This window comes from Sturnus vulgaris, chromosome 9, assembly GCF_052056855.1.
Source record: "Sturnus vulgaris isolate bStuVul1 chromosome 9, bStuVul1.hap1, whole genome shotgun sequence".
Classification (NCBI taxonomy): Eukaryota; Metazoa; Chordata; class Aves; order Passeriformes; family Sturnidae; genus Sturnus; species Sturnus vulgaris.
This window is the reverse complement of record NC_142251.1, coordinates 5,085,809-5,105,535: the sequence shown is the minus strand read 5'-3', so window position 1 is coordinate 5,105,535 and position 19,727 is coordinate 5,085,809. Positions and strand designations below refer to the sequence as shown.

General features: G+C 41.2%; 1 protein-coding gene across 3 annotated transcripts in view; it reads right to left on the bottom strand.

The window, feature by feature from the left end:
- GLIS1 (GLIS family zinc finger 1) overlaps positions 1-19,727 on the bottom strand; it is a 179,239-nt gene that overhangs the window by 79,119 nt on the left and 80,393 nt on the right. For all 3 annotated transcript variants that reach the window (XM_014870607.2, XM_088169682.1, XM_088169683.1), the window contains 2 exons: positions 18,024-18,222; positions 11,082-12,183 (listed from right to left, as the gene is read on the bottom strand). In XM_014870607.2, coding sequence (XP_014726093.2) covers positions 11,082-12,183; positions 18,024-18,222 — 1,301 coding nt within the window. The remainder of the gene's footprint in view (positions 1-11,081; positions 12,184-18,023; positions 18,223-19,727) is intronic.

The following is a 19,727-nucleotide window of genomic DNA, read 5'->3' as shown; positions in this document are numbered from 1 at the left end:
AGTAAAGTCTCTTCACACCTGGAAGTATTCTGGATTGCCTCCTTTCAAAAGCTGAACAGAAATGCTCAGTGATCAACTGAGATAACTTTGTCACTTCAGGTTAGAAGCAAGGTGTACACAGGAGGAGGTTTGCCAATCTGAAGTGTAAACACGCTATTTACCACCTACCTGGCTAAAAGACTTACTCTGACTAAGCTGGTGTGCTCTGTGCATCTGTGCATGTCTGGTTCCTGAGCGCTCTCAGCTTTTCAGTCCTTGTCCTTGAAGACAAAGCATGACCTAAAAATGTTCAGTTGGACCAAAGTACTGTAAACAGTGAACTCTGAGATCAGCAAGACCGTGCAATTAAAAATGTCATTACGTTTGAGGATATGCAGGAAGACAAAACTCCGTGAGTAGTTGTGACACTTAAAAATATTTTCACACAATCTGCTTTTTTCTGATCTCCCATGCCTTTTCTGAGGGGGCAGTTTATTACATGGAGGCAAGTGGGCAATATGTCAATCAATGGATGTGGTTTTGTTGAGAGCACCCCTCACTGAGTGAGGTCTACTGCTGTTTTGTGAGCGCAAGCAAGTACCACAAGGTACCCATCTCTTGCCAGATCCCTTCTCCATACAGTACCTGAATGTGTTTTCAGGCATCATGACTTGCACCATTCCAGGATCACCCCCCTGGGCCTTGTTTTATGTAGAGACAGTTTGCTCGAGGTCTGCAGGGAACCGGGCTGAGACTGTGTCTCTTTGTAAGGAAAGCAGGGTAATTTCTACAGCTGGCCAGTTCCTGAGCAAAGACAGACAAATGTGGTTGTACCCAATTTGAAATCAAGGGGGAAAAAGGGCAGGATTTGTTTCACATGACTGAAAGGTCCTGACTTACAAGCCACAGTGTTGACAATACACCTTTCCCAAAGGCAGGGACAGAGAGGTGCTCTGTGCCTCTGGGTGCACTGAAGCATTATTGTAAGGTGGTGCCTGGGCTCAGTGACCCAGATGGCCCCACGACTTCTGCCTCGTGTTTTCCTTTTTGTAACACTCCATCTTCCTCACTCTCTCGCTGAAGCAGGGCGCAATCATATCAACATGGATACAGCAGATTAGTTTTACAAGGTTCCCACCAGTCTGACATTCATCAGCTTTCTAATCGCGTGGTAACACAATCCCCTTTACAAGTGTGCGCCGAGGCAGCGCCCGCGCTCTCAGGCCGAGGGCTGCAGGTTAAACTGATACCCAGGTCCTGCATTCCAGCAGCTGCTGATTGACTGACCCTGTTCCTGATATTCCCAGGGCCTGGCAGCCCTCCATGCAAGGGTTAAAGGGAAGTTGTAAGCAACGGTTCTAAAACACTTGGAAGAATCTCCTTGAATCAAAAACATTTCATAAAAGGCTCTCTGCCAGGCAATAAAATATTTTTTGATGGACTCTTATTTTATCATTACCCATGTAAGAAAAATGTATTGCAAGAATCCCAACACAATTCAGGGAAGTAATCATTTGCAGATTTAGTAGGCATTCTCAATTGGCAAAAATGAAAGATTTATTGTAGGCATGATGAAACAAAGAGCAGTTGTGCAAACTTTACTGAGCTGGATTATGAGAACATGCTTTTTCCATTTCCCACTTTTAAATGCCTTGGATGCAGTTTCAAAAGACAGATCAAGATCAATTATTTAACACTGCAGCTCCACTGTACCTGAGCAGAGGATCTCTTCACACATATGTTATCTGTACACAACAATAAAAGGAGGAGATGGAGGGAAGACACTGATATAGACAGCTACAGCAGACTTTGAAATAGAACTCCTATTGTTCCTTGACTCCACAATCAGCCAGGGATGTAAACAGAAGAGTCAGGCACTGACAAATATCTGTGATTAAATAAATGCACAGCTATTTGAAATGCAGCCATTTCTGACTTACCCAACTATAGAAAATACAGGTGTCCGTAAGACACAACACAGGGCACTGAATTCTCTACAACAGTGACATTTTCTTTGAAAGCCACAGTACAGCTGAATAAAATCACTGTCTTTGCACACCTCTACTCATGAGAATAATGTTCTGAAGTAGAAGGGACTTTCTGGGCAGCGAAGGTACACAGTCTTACACCAACTTTACAAAATACATGAAAGAGAAAATACTTTGGGGGAGGGAGGATATCTTTTCCTTGCCTTTTCCACCAGGCATTTAAATGTGTTCTTTACAATGACACCAGTTTAAACAGGGAGAGAAAGCAGCAGAGCAATCTGACTTAATTCAGCTATATGCTGAAGTTGGGCACAAGAGTTTTCACCACACAGGAAATGCTGTTGGCAGGCAAAAGCTTGAAAGAGCTTTGAGATTCTCAGCAGAAGGAATGATTAGAGATGCAAAACAGCATTATGGGCACATTAAATTAGTGGCCTCAGTACCCCACTGTGATTATTCACCCTCACTGTGCTCCAAAGAAATTTATGTCATTGTACTTGTAAGGAAAAGGAGATGCAAGGTGACAATATCCCAAAGTGTTCATGAAATTTCAGTAACTCACTTCCTGATCTGAGAGGAAGAGGACCCCAACTGCAGAGGTGCAGAGCAGGACACCTCCAAAACAAACCTACCCAAATGCAGGCCTGCTTTTGGAAATAGCTCAGAGTGAGCTGTCAGATGCCAGTAGGTCACATTTTGATATATTTAGCTTAACCAGCACATTGGTTTTTTACCAGGCCCACTGGACTACTTGCTAAATGAGCCAGTGAAGGTTTCAGAATGTGACCCTGCACTGTGCAATGATGGCTTTTCATTTCTCCTCTGATATTAAAGGCCAACTGCTGCTGGTTTGCCCCAAAGTAACAAACAAATGCATCACATTGAGAACTGAGATAAAACTGCATAAATGACTGTATAAAGTTTTAATGTGCACTAAATTCCTCTTTGTCCCCCGAGACTACACTATACAGCCTCTCTGTTGCCTACAAACGCAGATTAACATTTTTATTAAATGACATAGGTTTCACTAATATAGAGCATTAAATGTATTGGCCTAGTAAGAAATATTATTAAGTATATCGTTGGCACGGGTTTTAAACAATATTTAATTTTATGGCTTTTTAATTTGACCAAGCCTTCTGCCAGGTGATACAAAGTATTTTTCCTTCTTGAGGTTAATCATTGTTCAGAGAGTCTAAATCACTGAGAGTTCTGAACAATTCCTACCACTTTTAATAATCCCCACAGAACACATACAAAGGAATAAAACAAAGCCATGCACTTAACCTCCAGAACACAAGCACAAATACTTTGTTTAGTATGTTAGAACTTACAAGTTCTCCACCAAACAGCCAAGTTGTCCACCAAATGACAGGATTAGCAGTATTCAGATCCAAGTTGGTTTTTATAAATTAAATTTCAGGGGGTAAAAAAAAATTCCTCTCTCATTGCTTGTATATATTATTCAAATCACTGAATGTACCCTGCTTTCCCAGATGTTCTGGAGACAACTCACCCTCCCAAAATGCTGCTGGATCCTGCAGAATAATGGTTTTAGGACACAACTGCTGGACACATCTTTGAGGTGCTCTTGAGATGCATTAAGATATTCCTACAGGAAAGAGGTATTTCATATTTACATTTCCTGCTCTGTAAAACTTATTACTAGAGTGGAGAACGTGTCTGACTAGTTGAGAGTGTATCACTTATCTTTACTACTGAGCAGATTTAAACAGTGAAACCCATGGACGATTCACTCCAAGGTAGGAGAGACAGTGAGAAAGAAACCTTGTCATACTTTTGCTGCATGGGAAATGGTGAGCTACAGAAATCCTGAAGAGTTATTGCAAATGCAGTGCTTAGAGGCTGGAAAGCCTTTCTCCCTTTTTGCTCTTCAGATGTGATTATTTGATAAAATCCATTGATCTGCATAGCAAAGAAAGTGATCTTGTGCTGCAGCTGGAATGAATTGAGAGTTAGGAGGCTGTTTGCAAGATACCTTCAAAAGGTGATGCCTCATGAGAGGTTTCTAGGTCTGAGCTGAGACTGGGGTTTGAATAAATCTACATGCAGAGTTTTGTCCAGAGCCAGGCCACAGCGGAGCTGGAAATAATTCTGAGTGTCTTAATATGAGAAAGAATCACTACTTGCTGAGTTCTGTGGGACAAGAGGAAAAAGATGAAAACATGGTATCAAGATGTCATTTTTGTATGCAAACTGGGCAAAGGGAAGGGAAAGGAGCCTAGAAGGAATCTTCCCAAAAGGACCTGGGAGACATGCCTAGAAGTCTGTCTGGCAGCCAGACATGGCAGGTCACAACTAATAAATTTCACTTTTCCAAGCTGGGCATATTTCAGCATATATTATTTGACAAAGAACATGAATGACTCTGCTTGGCATGGAGGAGTTCTGGTACAATCACCCCTCCTGTGTGCCACAAGGGTGTGAGCAGCACAGTCCCTGTGGAGAACCACTTTTAATACAAAACTGATCCCTTCCTTTAAGATGTTCTCTTTAATCAGAGCATTGTCAGGTATTTGTCAAAAGTTCAGTGTTTAGGATTCTGACAAATACCTGTGGCTTTGCAGGAAAATGGATCATTTTCCTTGTATTCAAATCAGGTCACAGTTGAAATTGTGGTGAAAAATATGTGTTTCAGTAGCCAAATAAGAACACTGAAGAATGAAGAGAAGATAAATCAGTCCAGGATGAGCTGAAATATAATTGTTTGGGAGACTTTACTAACAAAATAAGAACACTGAATAAATCAAATGGGAAAAGCTTTTAAACAACAACCAAAAAAATTGTCTTTGTTTAAACCTTATTCATTCTGAAACAGAAAGTAAAAAAACATGGGTTAAAATACTGAAACATTTTCAAAATAGCAGATCGTCTATAAAATGTCAATAGTAACAAAATCCTCCAGTCCTGTTCACTGCTCCCCCATCACTTGTTTTCCAAAGTGAAGGTGACCCAGATTCACTAATGGGTTTTTTCTCAAAGCTCTAATGTGATACTATTGAAAAAACTGGTGGAATACATAATAAAATTTCTATCATGGAAGATGGAAATGAATATCCACGCTTTTGTCACAAGGGTATCTGTTCCCTAAACCACTATCTGCCTATCACTTTACCTTTACCAGAGACCAAGTATTGTTAGTGGAAATTATCCAACACTTTGAGAACCGTAATAGTGGCAATTAATTACTATATCCTATGGCAGGGAGTTTCACGGGGGGAGTGCCCACTGTGTTGTGGTGATATTACTGTTAATACCCCACTTTGTTTCTTGTTTAACAAAATGAACAGCAATACCTACACAAAGTCACCAGATCTGCACTAATATATCAGGAAATCTTCAGGATTAGTATGTTTTAAACTAGTCACAAATTACTTAATAATTTATCAGGTCAAATGAAATCAAACCGTGTGGAATTAAACATTCTCATAGGATAAAGAAAGTATGCATTTCAAAGCGTCCTCCATGGAAATTTCATGCTATACCTCTAACTACCATATTCCATCTCTCAGATCTCTTCAGTGTCCCGTATAACATTTTTAAGGCACATAAGTGAACTTGAAAACCATTCTGGATTCTGACAGCAACACTCAGAATTGACTTCATTTTAATTTTTTTAGATTTACGAAAAAAAAAAAACAACAAAACCTTGGAGGTATGTCAGCCAGACCTAACCCGTATCAGACTGCTGGAAAGTAACAAAAAAGGCAGCCAGCCCAGCTTGGCCAGAGCACAATTCCATCAGGTTCAGCATCCTGTATCATTTTTCTATCAGCCTGATAAAGCAGATGCACATCACAGAATGTCGTGCAGCCCAACAATCCCAGGACAAAACTGGGAGGCTGCTAATCCTTCAGGAAAAGCCTGGCAGCTCCTCCCTCTGCAGCCCAGCTCAAGCAGACAGATCTCAAGCCCCCAGGGGTAGTGTGGGGCCATTACACTGTACCCATTTGCAGTTCTGTCCTGCTGCACTGGAACACTGGACAATCCCATTCACAATGGAATCTGGGCCCAGTAATTTCTGCTGCTTTTGCTCTGCAGAATCTGTTAGTCTGGAGCTTTCCTGCGGGCAGGAACGAGTTCAAATTCACCAGCTGGTTGGGCATGAGCTGAGACAGAGCCAAGCCTAAAGCCCACTGTTGGCCTGCCCTCCAGTGCTGGGGCATGCTTAAACCCATTTGTACTGCCCTAGAATCTGCAGTGGGCTTTGTAAACAAACAAACATTGTGTTTCCACAAAACCACTGCATTGCTGTCTACTCCTCTAATCAGGGTGTTTTGAATGCTGACGTTCCTTGACAGTATCGGGAAATGCCATCAGAGACCTAATAAAAAAGAGAGATCTCTGGTGAGGCAGCTTTGATAGAATGGATGTTTCCTACTACTGACTTCAAAGGAAAGAAAGTGAGCCCAATATTATTGCTGGTTTTTTAAAGCACTCCTTTGGCATCAGTGCATGACACCCTCCACTCCAAAAGCTGAAAACACTTTCCAGACTTCCACAACATTCCCTCGAGTCAGGCATGGAAACTCATTGTTTAGGTGAAGTAACTCACAAGTGGATAAGCTGCTGCATGCAGACCCGTTTTCCCCACAGATGCAGGGCTCTCCCCGAGACTCCTCTGTAGCTGTAGACCTGTCGAGATCTCATTTCTCGCCCTGCATTGCTGGACACACACTCCCCATGGACTGCAGACAGCATCAGACTGGCCATCTACTGAGAACAGAGATTCCGCACGGGTTTCCCCAGAAACAGAAGCAATAATACTAATCTGCTCCACAGGCATTCCCCCGTATTCCCAATAACCAGCTCGCTGCCCATGAAGTGTTACAGATGCAGCCAAGCCTCGTGAAGAAAGCTCTCACACACTCACATCATGTCAAACCACCTGCGTCAGAGACGTGCAGTGAAAAACTAACAGGAAGTTCAGCCAGAGCGCAATCTTTTGTGCAATCTGTACAAAAATCTGTTTCATCAGTAAATTGCAAATCGTTAGTTTGTGTGAAGTGGAGACTGGAACACAAGATCTGCCCTGGAATGCTGGAATTGCCTAAAGACACCCTTAGGCAAGTTACTTATCTTCTCTGTCTCAATTTCCCCATGTTTAATGCAGTACCCATGGTGTCTCAGCCTTAGGGATTCAAAAGAACTGACTACAAACAGCACAGGTGCTGGATTTCACTGTGTACAATGCAGCACCCAAATCATTCCATCCAGATTCCTCCCAAACTGAGTATGTTGAATATATATATGAAAAGAAGATTCTGCTTCAAAGTCTTAACTTTCTAGGCAAACATAGAGAAATAGGTCTAGAACACACAGAGGAGGCATTTGTTTCTTTGAAATACAAAAACTAAAGACATTAACCACAAATATTATCCCTGTCCGTTCCGTTCATGGATATCACACACATTACGACAGCCAATTTCTATAAACACTAATTACATATGTAGAAATTACATGAAGATAAATAATTTACCTTGATCCTGTCTGGGGAGGCCGCTGAGCACACATGAATGCAGTGATGGGAACATATTTTCTACTCGTTATGAAGCCACAAGAGTACAAGAGGGTAAACTAATAAGCCAAGTACAGATTTGTCCAAATCAAACAATGCTGGACAACTAAATGAGCAGCTCTGTATTTACATTTGCAAGCAGAGGCTTAAACCGAGGATGCAATATCTAGAGATCAGCACGCTTCTACTCACCAAAGTATTCGAAGAACTGAAAGGCACCAGAAGATGCAGTTATGAGAAACTTTTTCTCTTCCTTTTTTTTAAATAAAAACCATTTAAGCTTGCTAATTTTTGCTGTCTCAGACAATCAAAATTCCAATTGTCTGGGACATCAAATCTAAAAAAGCATGAAATTAATCTTCAGAAGTTAAAGTCTTTAAGGCATTGCATCATTATTTTTGTTGGATATATTTTTGATTATAATGCAGATGAACCCCAAATTTAATAAAACTAAAATAACATGAGTTAAGTATGAAACATAACAGGATATTGCAAAGAGATTAGGTAGTTTCCTTTAGACTACTTGCAGAGCCCAAGGAAAAAGCAAGCTGAAGGACATAACGATGAGAAGGCACCACTTAATTAGAATATTTAATGGAATATGAAAACAGAATGCTCATAGTACCAGCCTTGGCAATGGAACACAGTGAGCAGAATATGGACCCAAACACCAGCAGTGCTCCACACCAGATCCTGTTTTGCCTGTCGCCTGTCTGTAGTAAAGAAAGGAGCAGGCTCACTAAATTCAAACCAGCTGCAACGATGAGAGTGTTACAGTTGGACTGAAGGAAGCTTACCTCATGAAAGTATTGTGGAAACTGCTGTTGGAAAGATAATAAAAGGATTAACTGCAGTTTTAGTGAACCATTTACTTTTCAATCAAAATGTCTCATGTATTTCCTGTTCTCAAGTAGCTTGAATTCCGAAATTCCTTTGTCTATTACAGTACATAGTAGCAAAGCCTGTCATAAGAAATTAATAATTTTACATGGAAAAGTACTTTTATGTATGAGGGCAGGGTGCTGCTCGCTGTTAGTTTCTTCTGAGCAGTTCAATACCTAGTTAGGCAGTAATCTTTCAGGCAAGAGCAATATCAAGGGCTTAAAAAGAAAAGTACAATGGGTAATTGTGAACATCGAAAGAAAATCTCCACTACAAATACCAAGAGACGCAAAGTTACATTAACAGAGCTACAGCAAAAATGAAACAAAATCTCAGACCTCTATAGACAGAGGATGAATTGCCTTCTTAATGTGCAGAAATAACAGCACAATTATTGCCACATCAAAAGAAAAGCCATCATTTAAATTGACATGACATCACTGCACAATGCAACACTGCACAGCAACCCCTGTTTCACGTGGAATGGAATTCACCAGGCAAATAATCCCCACTCGATATTAGTAACTTCAGGGAGCTGTGCTGCAGCTTTGGATCCTGTCCCTGCCTAGACCAAGCTCTTTTCAGGATAGAAAACTAAATTTGCAAAGAGAACATGGTTTCTGTGTATTCTCTTGGATTCACTTCACCTCCTGCAGAATTCCAGACTGCAACATTTAACACACGATACCTCTGCTGACAGTGGAAGGCTCTTACTATGGGAATAGAAGAGTTAACTCCAAGTTGAGCAATGTGGAGGTCCCAGTCCTGAATGGGCCATTCCATGTATGGGAACAACTACAATATCTGCTCCAGTAAAACAAATCTTTATATACTTACATGCCAAGACTATATAAATACAACATAAAGGCTGTCTGCAATATCAGATGCAAAGGTTTTCCAACCTATTCACAACACTTTGATGTGTTATCAAAAGCTGATACTTTACTGCAGATTAAATTAACTGAAAGTAGGACATTTTTAGCATTTGCTAAGACATTACAGCATTTAATATCTCTGGTTTACCACATTTTCTGCAGGAAAGGGAACATAACATTAGAAATCTGCCATACAATACCTGTTAAATACACATTTTTCAAGAAAAGAGACAAGTTCCCTTGTCCATGGACTCTACCAATCTTTCAGCACCACAGGAAACTAATCAGGTCTTCATGTTTTAAGTATGCTTTCAATTTACTTACCTACACTTTTGTTTGGAAAGAAGCAAACTTACATTATCCTTTGATAATTTATAACTAAAAGAAATCTATTCAGAGGAAGTTAAGTTCATTTGTACATTTAGAAAATGTCACTGAGCTACTTCTGGAATAGAACTACTCAGTTCCTGCTTTCAAAGCAAAAAGAAACATATAAGTCTTAGGGTGTTTCCATTTTATCTTAAGACAATTTGATGTTATTCTCTAAGTATATGAACTGTTTCCAGTATTATCTTAGGGAATACCTACTAAACAGCGCAGACATTAAGATAGTATTTTTCATTTATCCAATGGAAGTAAAAAGATAATCAGGACAATCACTTACAGAGCAAATTTTTCTCTGCAACACATTTTGAATACTCTTGTTTTCTTCCTTCTCCCTTCCATAACCATCTCAGGCCTGGAAGCTTTTTCTACAGACATTCTTTCCTATTCCTCCATAGAAAGCTACAGCTTGCCATGGAAAAGTTTGTCATGATCTAACATCCTTACATGCATTTTCCATTGCATCATTGCTCTGATCAAAACAGTAAAACAGACATATAGCTGAAAATTCTGCCTATCAGGAACCCCAACCTGCTGCCATAACTATTCCCTTTGTCTGCCCTTACTTGTGCGTGTGTGTGAGTGCACACGCGTGTGGGTTTTACAAATGAGACTTTCCAAATTTCATGGCCCAATTTGGAAGCTTATGTCAAACTTGTTTTGCTTCATCTGTTTCAGTCAGGGTCTTATATCATTGTTGTTTCAAACATGTGGAAAACTTAATGGAAGTCATTAACTTTTATTTTAGTTTGGCCATATTGTCATCATGGTGGGCAGATGCAGGGATGGTGTTATTCCCAAGATCCTCTTTTTGGAACACTGCTGTTGTTTACATCTTCTTGATCAGAAGAGAACAATGGTTTTTACTTATTTTTAAAGCTCTGTTTCGCAAATTAAAAAAGCCCCTAACAACCTTTGAAAATGTAATTAAATATATTCTTTTTCTTCTTTTAACTGTTTAAAACCCTTTAACAAGTTTCTTTTTTTTGGTCTAAACTACCATTTGAAACTTTTGCACTCACAACTCTATGGGTTATTGTTCAGCTGAAGGAATGAAAAGAATTTCATTAGATGTGTTTTATGTTTCTTGATTAAAAATGTCACCCGAGGCTCAGTGACTTTGTTTTACGTTAAATGATGGCTGTGTGCTTTGATCATCACTTTATTAGTGGTTTAATGAATATTAAAAAAACAAAGCACTGTATTAAAAGTTAAGCTCTCATATAAGGAAACCGAATCCCTTTTCCAAGAACTACAGTATTTCTTACTCAATCATTTCCTTCTAGATTAAGGTTTTCTCCAATTCCCCTTTAGCCTGCTACAGACTAAGTTACAGGAAAGCACAACAATTACATTGGAGTGAGATCGAAGAGAGAGCAAGAAAGAGAGCAGAGCAGTTATGTTTCTATTCAAACAAATGTAATCCAGACTTACCATGCACTTGTTTGGTTTTTCTCCAGAGTGAACCCTCATATGAATCAGCAGTTTGTAACGAGCATTGAAGGGTTTATAGCGGCGGACACAGCCTGCCCAGAAGCAAGTGAAGTCCTCTCCTTTCCTCTGGTCAATGTGAGTCTTTTCTATGTGTCTGACCAGTTCGTCTTGTTGGTCGTAAGTGGCACTGCAGTCAATCCACTGACAGACCTGCTTGCCACTGCTGAGCTCCTGCTCATCGCCGTCGCTGGGCTGCAGGGACTTGGGGGACATGGAGGCGCTGAGGTGAGGCAATGTCCCCGGGGTCTGGCTGAGCTGCTGGTGCAGGTGGTAAGGGGGAGGCAGCCCCTGGTGATGGCGGAAAAGATCAGCGGTGGAGGAGTAATCGTCAGCTGGTTCTTGTTTTAAGAAACTCACCTTCTGGGTGCTGTGCGAGGAGTTCTGGTGAGGAAGGCTCGTACCATTCATCATAAGGCTGAGGCTGCCATTCTCCTCGACTTGCTGCATTTGTATCTGCTCACAGTCACCTCTGTCACATTCAGTGGAAAGAGGTACAAGACATGCTGGAGGGGAGGGAATACTGCAAGGGTTTCCAGGCTGAGAGCAAGACTGGGGCTGAGAGGATTTTTGAGCACTGTGATGACTGATCTCCACAGGATGAGAGGAAATGCCAGCTGAGTTAGTTCGCAGTCCATTCACACAGGTGACCAGTGACGTCTGCGACGTGCGGATGATCGCTGTAATATCGATTCCTTCGGCTGAAGACGGCACAACAGAGATGCATCTCTTCTTCAGGTTGCTTGTTTGTAGCCTGGCTGAGTGCTGAGGGGTGCCAAGTGACAAAGGACCCAGGGAGGAGCTGTGTTCATTATTAAACAAGTAGGATGAAAGTGAATTTGTAAAGCTATTATTCATTAGGTCTAGTTCAGGATGCAGACTACCGGAGGCTCTCAGCTCCATCCCCTCTGTAATCCTCCTATGTGTGGAAGCCTCAGACAGAACCTTATAATCACTGGGGCATTCTTGTTTAATGTGCTGAGCCGGGTGACTTCCATTCAGGCATGGAGCAGCAGAATCTACTGAGTCTTGAAACCTGGGTGACCTGCAATACAGTTTTCATTAAGCATCGCTAACCACCACAGAGTTTATGATTTTTGTACAAGATACAACACTTGTTAAGCCCAGCAGAATGGAAGCACTTGCTCTCTGCTGAATGTTGCTTGTCTAGTGCAGCAATTGCACCAAAAATAATCTTCAGTGCTTCCTCTCCAACCTGTGTAAAGACAGCATCGTTTTACACAGGATTAGTTTTACACACTGGGCAACACACGGAACAGAGAATCTTCCCTCAACTGCTACAGGCAGTTCATCAATCACAATCAAGGCTTTCAATGCATAATAGATTGGGCAAAACAATAGCTGAGAATGAAGTTTGAGAACTCTGGGCATTTTTAATTATTCAAATATTTTCATTTTCCTCAGAACACACTGGGAAAATGCCTTGGCATTCCTGTTGACTCAAAAAAGGCTAGCTGAGCTTTGCTTACATGTCAGAGACATGTACACTAAAAAAGGAGCCAGATCACTGAAGAAAAAAAGGAATACAGCAAAAGAACTGCTTGATTTCAACCAGCACTCCAGAATCAATGTGAGATCAGCTGAGTATTTACTTCCACTAAATAAAAAGTTCACAGCCAGTAAATTTAAAATGGCAGCCTATGTACTCCCATCTCCATTTTTCATAATAAAGAGTGCATGGGACTGTAAATCACAGTTCTGTTCTGCAGAAGTGATTTTTCATCATTTTTGATGTGTGTTGAATTCATTCATTGAGGAAGAAGAACCTTGAGGAACTCCACAAAAGACTTTTCAGAAAAGCACTGCATTAAGAAACATTTCCTCCTAACATTTTCTTCCAAGCAGTTAGCAACTGGTTTATGGCTTAAAATAAAACATTTTATCTCAGCTATAAACATTTACTGCGGATGATCCAACTGTGTGCTTTTTCTTAGAGGCAGAGGGTGCTCCTTACATATCCCCAAAGCATGGGAGGGTTTAACCTATGGCTTCATTGTGCCAGACCAAGGAGAGCAAACAGCACATCTGTGTGCAGGAAAGCTGGACCTGAGCTAATAAACCTTCCAGAGAAGCACTCTGTGGCTCTTAAGCTGACTGGCTCTACTTAAATGAATTTTATGCTTTTTTGATGCTAGCACCACAAAAGCTGAAGAAAACCCAGCCATTTGGCAGTTTTTGTGTGACACCATAGCAAAGACAGGGCTGACGCATTTTATTGCATGAAACATATGTACATAAAAGTATTCTGGATATTTATACACTGAACTATGATACTGCTGAATAAACTGCATTTATTTTATATCTCAGATGATTTTATCACTATTATTTTAATTAATCCATCACTACTATTAAGATGGGAAGCTGGGATAACTTCTAAAACTTCCTTGGTAATAACTCTCAAAAGAACAAAAAGGGACGGAAAAACTTAACAACAATCAAAAACTTTAAAAAGACTTCCTTCCCATGAAATTAAGGTTGTCAAAAACTGGCATCTGTCTGAGGCATACAACTGGGAACACTGCATTCACTACTGACAGGTTTCTAAGCTCCAACAGGGCTTAATGTAAAAAAATCCTCTAAGATCATGGAAGAAGTTAAATTCCCCACCATTCACTGAATACGGAACAATCAGATTATTCCTTTGCCACCAGAAAGTTTAAAACAGTACATTTAAAAATTTTAGAGGTTTCCATAAACCATTGTTTATAATTTCTCCCTTTAGGTTTTCACAGTTGGTCTCAGGGTAAACTTAAAGCACCTGTTTCTGCAGATGGCAAATTGGTATTTTAAAAACCCAAACCAAGCAGCATTCATACATTATTTTTTAACATTTACAGAACCATACGTCTGTAAAATACGTGGCATAACTATACTTTTTTGCACATGTTTGGGAAACCCTGCTCTGTTGCTCAGTAGAAAGAGTGGTGTTTTAAACTCATTCTGAGAAAGGCTTTACAGCATGCCATGCCAGGCACAGCAATTCCTATTTCTTCGTTTCTGCTGCATGAAAACTGTTCTAAATAATTCAGTTTGTATCACAGTTTAGTGGTCCCAAAGCCTCAGGCTAAAGTAAACTCAGCACATTTCCTGCATCATATAAAGCTAACCCAAGCCTTACATTTCAGCCTGTGATAATTGGTGTTGTGTTATTAAGCTTTATGTAAAGCTCCCATCTTGCCAGAAATCCATGAGAGAAGTTTGGGTTTCGACTAAGCGGGGTCAGTGTCACCTGCAGGATGCACACAAACATCCCTGTCCTGAGAAATACTAGGTTTCCAAAATCCTCAGGAACACTGACCTGCATTTCCAGCACAGGATCTTAGAGTCAAGACAGTACTGATGTGATGTTGCAGTGCAGATTCTGAGACACACAAAAGAGAGTTTTGAACCACAAGGCAAGCTGGAATGCCTTATTTCAAAAGCTACTGAGGTGAGGGCACCAAAGTCATGCTTCCCATTGCCACAGATGTGTCTTATCCATTCTCTGCCTACAAAATGATAAGCACAGGCTCCTTGTGCAGATCAGAACCAAGTCCTCTCCAGGATCTGCAGTTTTCTCTGTAGCACTGTATATTTATATACATTATACATCCTGTGTTAGTTAACTCTGCTGGGAGAATCTGACATTCCTTCAATTTCCTGATGTTTTGAGTGGTTTGAGTGATGCTGAGGTTGCATTAATACAAAGTTCCTGTATTCCTGGCAGAACTCTGCTATCACTATTCTAGAGAAAGCCCTGCCCATTCTCCCTGTCCTGGGGGGGTTTGAAGGGAGAAGGGGCACAGAAACAAAACCAATGCAGGAGCAGCACAAGGTGTTTGGGAACCAGCTTGCAGGGTGGCTCCCCTTACACCCATGGACTCTTTGCCCCTGGCATCTTGCTGTTACAGCCACGGAGCAGATTCCAGGCCTGGTACCCGCAGACTGTGCTGTCTCTGGACAGTAGCCAAATATAAATGCATATGAAATAAACAGGTAAGATGAGAGGGACAAAGGAGAGCAGGGCAGTGCAAGGAGCACTGTGGACACACGGACCAGCCACAGCAGCTCTGGGCTTCCAGATAAGCAATCCTGAAAAGAGAGTGGAGTCAGCAGAAGAATATACTCCAAAAACCTCTCTTCAAAGGGAGCATCCACGCACTAGGGATGGACAGTCTGAGGGAACAGAATTGCTGCTTAAGCTCATGAAAGCTGAGTGTAAGGCCTTTGAAGAGTAACAGCAGCCTCTCAAAGGATACTGAGGCAGTGTTTCCTAAGAGACTCCCTTACGTGGTAATTGGAGCCAGAGCACGAGGCCAGTAGCACCATGCCAGAAGCGCTGCATTTCCCAACTGCCCTCAGAGGAAAAGATGACTGTATCTGAAATCTCCGGATTATTTACAAAACATACATGCCTTCAATTGCCACTGGAAATGTGCACCCGGTGATAACTGACAGTTTTAAGAAGCTGGAGGGGATTGCTGTGCTGCACATCCAGGGACCCTGTGCAACACTATCCGAGTGCTCTGATGTCTTCCCCGGGTTTGAGCGCAGTGTGGGCGGGTTTGCCGTGGCTGATAATGGATTATTTGACAAAAGGCCAACAACATTAGCTGTGCGCTGCCTCCAGTTGTGGTGAGGAAGGTATTGGGACTTTTCCAGTCCCACACACATTGCATTCACAGATAGAATGTAGCAGCAATTATGCTGCACAGCTTAAAAGTTATTAACTGAGTAGGGAAAAGAGGCCAGGAAGAAGAGGGATCATGATTCTAGGACTAAGGCACTCATCCCTAGAATACAGTTTCCAAGGGAAAACAATTTCAGGGAGAAGCTGAAGGGGATAACAAGTTTCAGTGCACTGAAGCAAAAAAAGGACAAAGACAATCAAAACCCCAAACCCTGAGGGAGATTTTTGATTGCTAGGGGAGGTGCTCCCTGGTTTGTTTGGCTTTTTCTTGGATGTTCCATAACCTAGAAATGCAAAGTGGCTCAAAGTTCTAGCCAGAGATACTGTTTGAATTTGTGTCTCCCTTTATTTCTGTGCTGGTCATCAGAGCTGGGCAGAACAACCAAAGAGAGTTTGCCCTGATGTCCATGTGCTCCTCTATCTGACAATTCCAGCCCCCTCTCATCCATTTTCGGATGAAGGCTGAGATCTGGGGAGGGACAGAGCACCCTTGGCTCCCACTGACTTCTCTCCTGGGCATCACTCCCAGCTCAATTACATTCTCCTGTTTTCGGACCTTCATGGAAAGACCATGTTTTCTATTACTTACTTGTCAAGAGCTTTTAGCATCACAAACACCACGAACTGAAATGGTCTGAAATGCCTTCCACCTTCTCCCAAATGCCAAGGTTTTGGCTCTGTGCCATGTGTCTCATGAAAAGCACTGTGATATTTGGAGACACTGTGTCTATGAGGACCACAGAGCAGAGCTGGGCATTGGCTTCATCTTGTAAATCCCATGCAGACAAATGCACTATTAGCCAGGTGCACATACAAGCAGAGCATGACCAGTGGGACACAAAACAACCTGTAACGTCCTTCAGGATATTCTCCAAACATTTCTAAACTTAGAGGCAGCAGTCTCAAGGCTTTTACACCATGCCACAAAGCAGAGGGGAGGGAATTAGGGCTATCACCTGCTACTTTCTCATGTTATGCAGCCGACAATCCTTTATGTTGTTCTGGGAATCCTCGTCCAAATGGAGGCTGGAAGGGGTTCATATTTCTGAGGGTGGGTACTGTGATGCCAGGTATGAAGGTATCTGTCATTTCATCATTATAAAATTTATAAAAAGGTTCAAAAAGATCTAAGCAGAGTATTCTCTTCCTCCTTTTGTTTGCTCCTGCTCTAATTATCTTTGTTTCATAATTGTCCTCAATGACAGAATGAAAAAAAATGGTTGATAACTGCCAGTACCACATTAAACCATAAAGAAACCAGGAGGGAGCAGATTTACATCCAGCTGCAAAGGCAAATACAAAACCTTGAAGTAATAGTGGATTATTTTGCTGTGGCATGGATATTATTTATCCTTTTCAAACAAACAACCAAACAAACAAACACGCAAAAAACTCTTTCCACTTGCTTGCCATATTACTGTGCCTCCTTCTCCTGAAAACACAGATGTTCTTACCCCACCAGTAAATTGAAAAGGGGAAACAAGGCATGAATACGCATAATAAAATCAGGAACAGTTGGATTTTCAAGACCAACCTGTAGGCCATATTTCCCCTTACTGTGACTATGGAAATTTCAGCCTGGTAAGTCCATCCAGAGTGCCAGATATTGCAAGTACCCAAGATAAAGGCTGCAACTTTATTGAGGTTTTTCTCTTCTACAGCTCTTCAAAAAGGTCAAGATTATTCCTATTACATCCACTGCCAAAAAGCAGCAGAATTAAAATAGATGGACAGATTTTAATTTGTAGCAGGTTTCTATTCACAATGGATGTCTGTTTAGGGTACTTGTTTAAAATCTGGTAATGTTAAATTTGTAACAACAACAACAAAAAATGGAGTTCTGTGTTTTCATATAATTAATTTATAGCAAATGTTTAAATAGAGATTCTGTTCGTTGAATATCCAACTACAGTGTATATATCAAAACCAGAGACCAAATTTTCACATTATGGCCTTAAAAGCAAATACCAAGGATGTGGCTGTTTGGGAACTCTGCAAATACTTCATTAAGGGAAATGCTGTAGAAATAAAAGTGGCACTGACTTCTGCAGCTTTGATGGTGGCATGCCAAATCACCGTGTGGGGGACACTGGGCTGGGATTAAGTATCATCCCTGCCTCCCAGGCAGTAATTTGGTGACACCACGGCACTGGGGTGGAGCCAAGGGCACGAGCTGGTAAAAGCTGGAGCGGTACCTGAGATCTGAGTGTGCCAAGTTGAGCTGGCCCACGTGCAGCAGCCTCTCCCGGGACAGAGCGTGGTCCCTCACCAGCGAGTTCCCCGCGTGGAGGAACAGACCTTGCCTGCACACAGGCACCGAGCCACTCGGCATCTCCATGTCCATCATGTTCTTCTTCTCAGGGATCAGACTGCAGTGGTTGTAGCCACCGTTCACTGTCAAAAAAAAAAAAAAATTTTTTTTTTTTTTAAATATATATATAAAAAAAAAAGGCTTTGACTAAGAACCCTCTCCGCTGAACTGACAACTACATTGTAAACTCATTTTGGATTTGCTTCCAAAATTCTCGTATTCACAATAAGGCAGTGGAAATGAAAGGTTTCACAAGTAAGCAAAATAATCGCCAAGGAATTTGGATCTGTGAATTATGGTCATTTATTTCTCATTGTACAGAAATTAAGCAATCTTTTGGCCTGCACAGTCAGTTGTATTAGGTAGGTTTGGACTGAGGTGTTTAAGAAGATCACTTTGGATGCCTTTCAGCTTATAATGGGTTTTTCTGACTATTAGCTATGCCCTGCTTGTAGCCATGACATAAATTATCATTATATCCTCTGGAGTCTACAGCTCCATTCCTATTCTAGCTTTATCCCATCATAATTTAACTCACTTCAGGGTTAATACCTACCTTAGCAAGATTGTATAGTAAGACTTTTGACTGTTAATTGGGGCAGATGAATCACCTTTAAAGGATATCTAAATACACTGCTGAACACTGTGAGTAAGTTTTTAAAGGCCACACCACCATGAGAAGATGGTAAATCAATCATATTACAATACTCAGTTCACAGTTCCTCTCTTTCCAACAGCAGAATTACCTGGAATACAGTCAAGATGTATCTTCCCTCCGAAATACTGTAGATCCTTTTTAAGTGTTTAAGATTTATACTGGACTTGTAATAAAACACTTTCTTTCATTCCCCAAATGACACAAGTCTGAAATTCATTAGGGCTTTCTAAATATGTACTTTACCAATTTTATCATATTATCAAAACACAGAAACTTGATGCTTCCACCAAAGCTCAGCAATACCAAATGCAGCACACACTGATACCTGTTTGTGTGAAGACAGAGATTTCCTAGAATAACATGAACACTATCCCTGTGCTGTCAAAAATAATTATCTTCTCTTGTAGCTGTCAAATCACAGAACACATTCACTCCCTGCAAAGGAACAGAACACTTACACTAAATCCATGAAATCCTGTGTTTCAGCCAATCCATTTGCCTTCACAAAGTACCCTACAGATTCATCAGTAAGAGCTAAACATTTCTTGCACAACAGTGCCCTGAGTGCAGCTGCACTTGCACCAAAGTCTCTGAAATGTGCTCGCCACATGTGAGCTGGAGCAACGATGGACAAGGAACAACATCAGCAGCTCATGGGTTTTTTTCCCCCACAGCAACTCAGAAAAGAACTGTGAGATTATCTCTGAACACAGACAACCCAAGTGTTCAAGTGTCCAAGCACACGTGAACGCGAATTGATTACCTCTGAAAAAAAGGGAAGAAGTCCACTTTACACCACTGTAACTGAGAACAGAATCTGGCCCTTTGACAACTGGCTGTTCTATACAATATTAATATCACTGGCTGGCACACATAAGATTTAAGCACTTTCCATGTCTGGAACCAGATCTCTTTCTTTCACTGGTATCG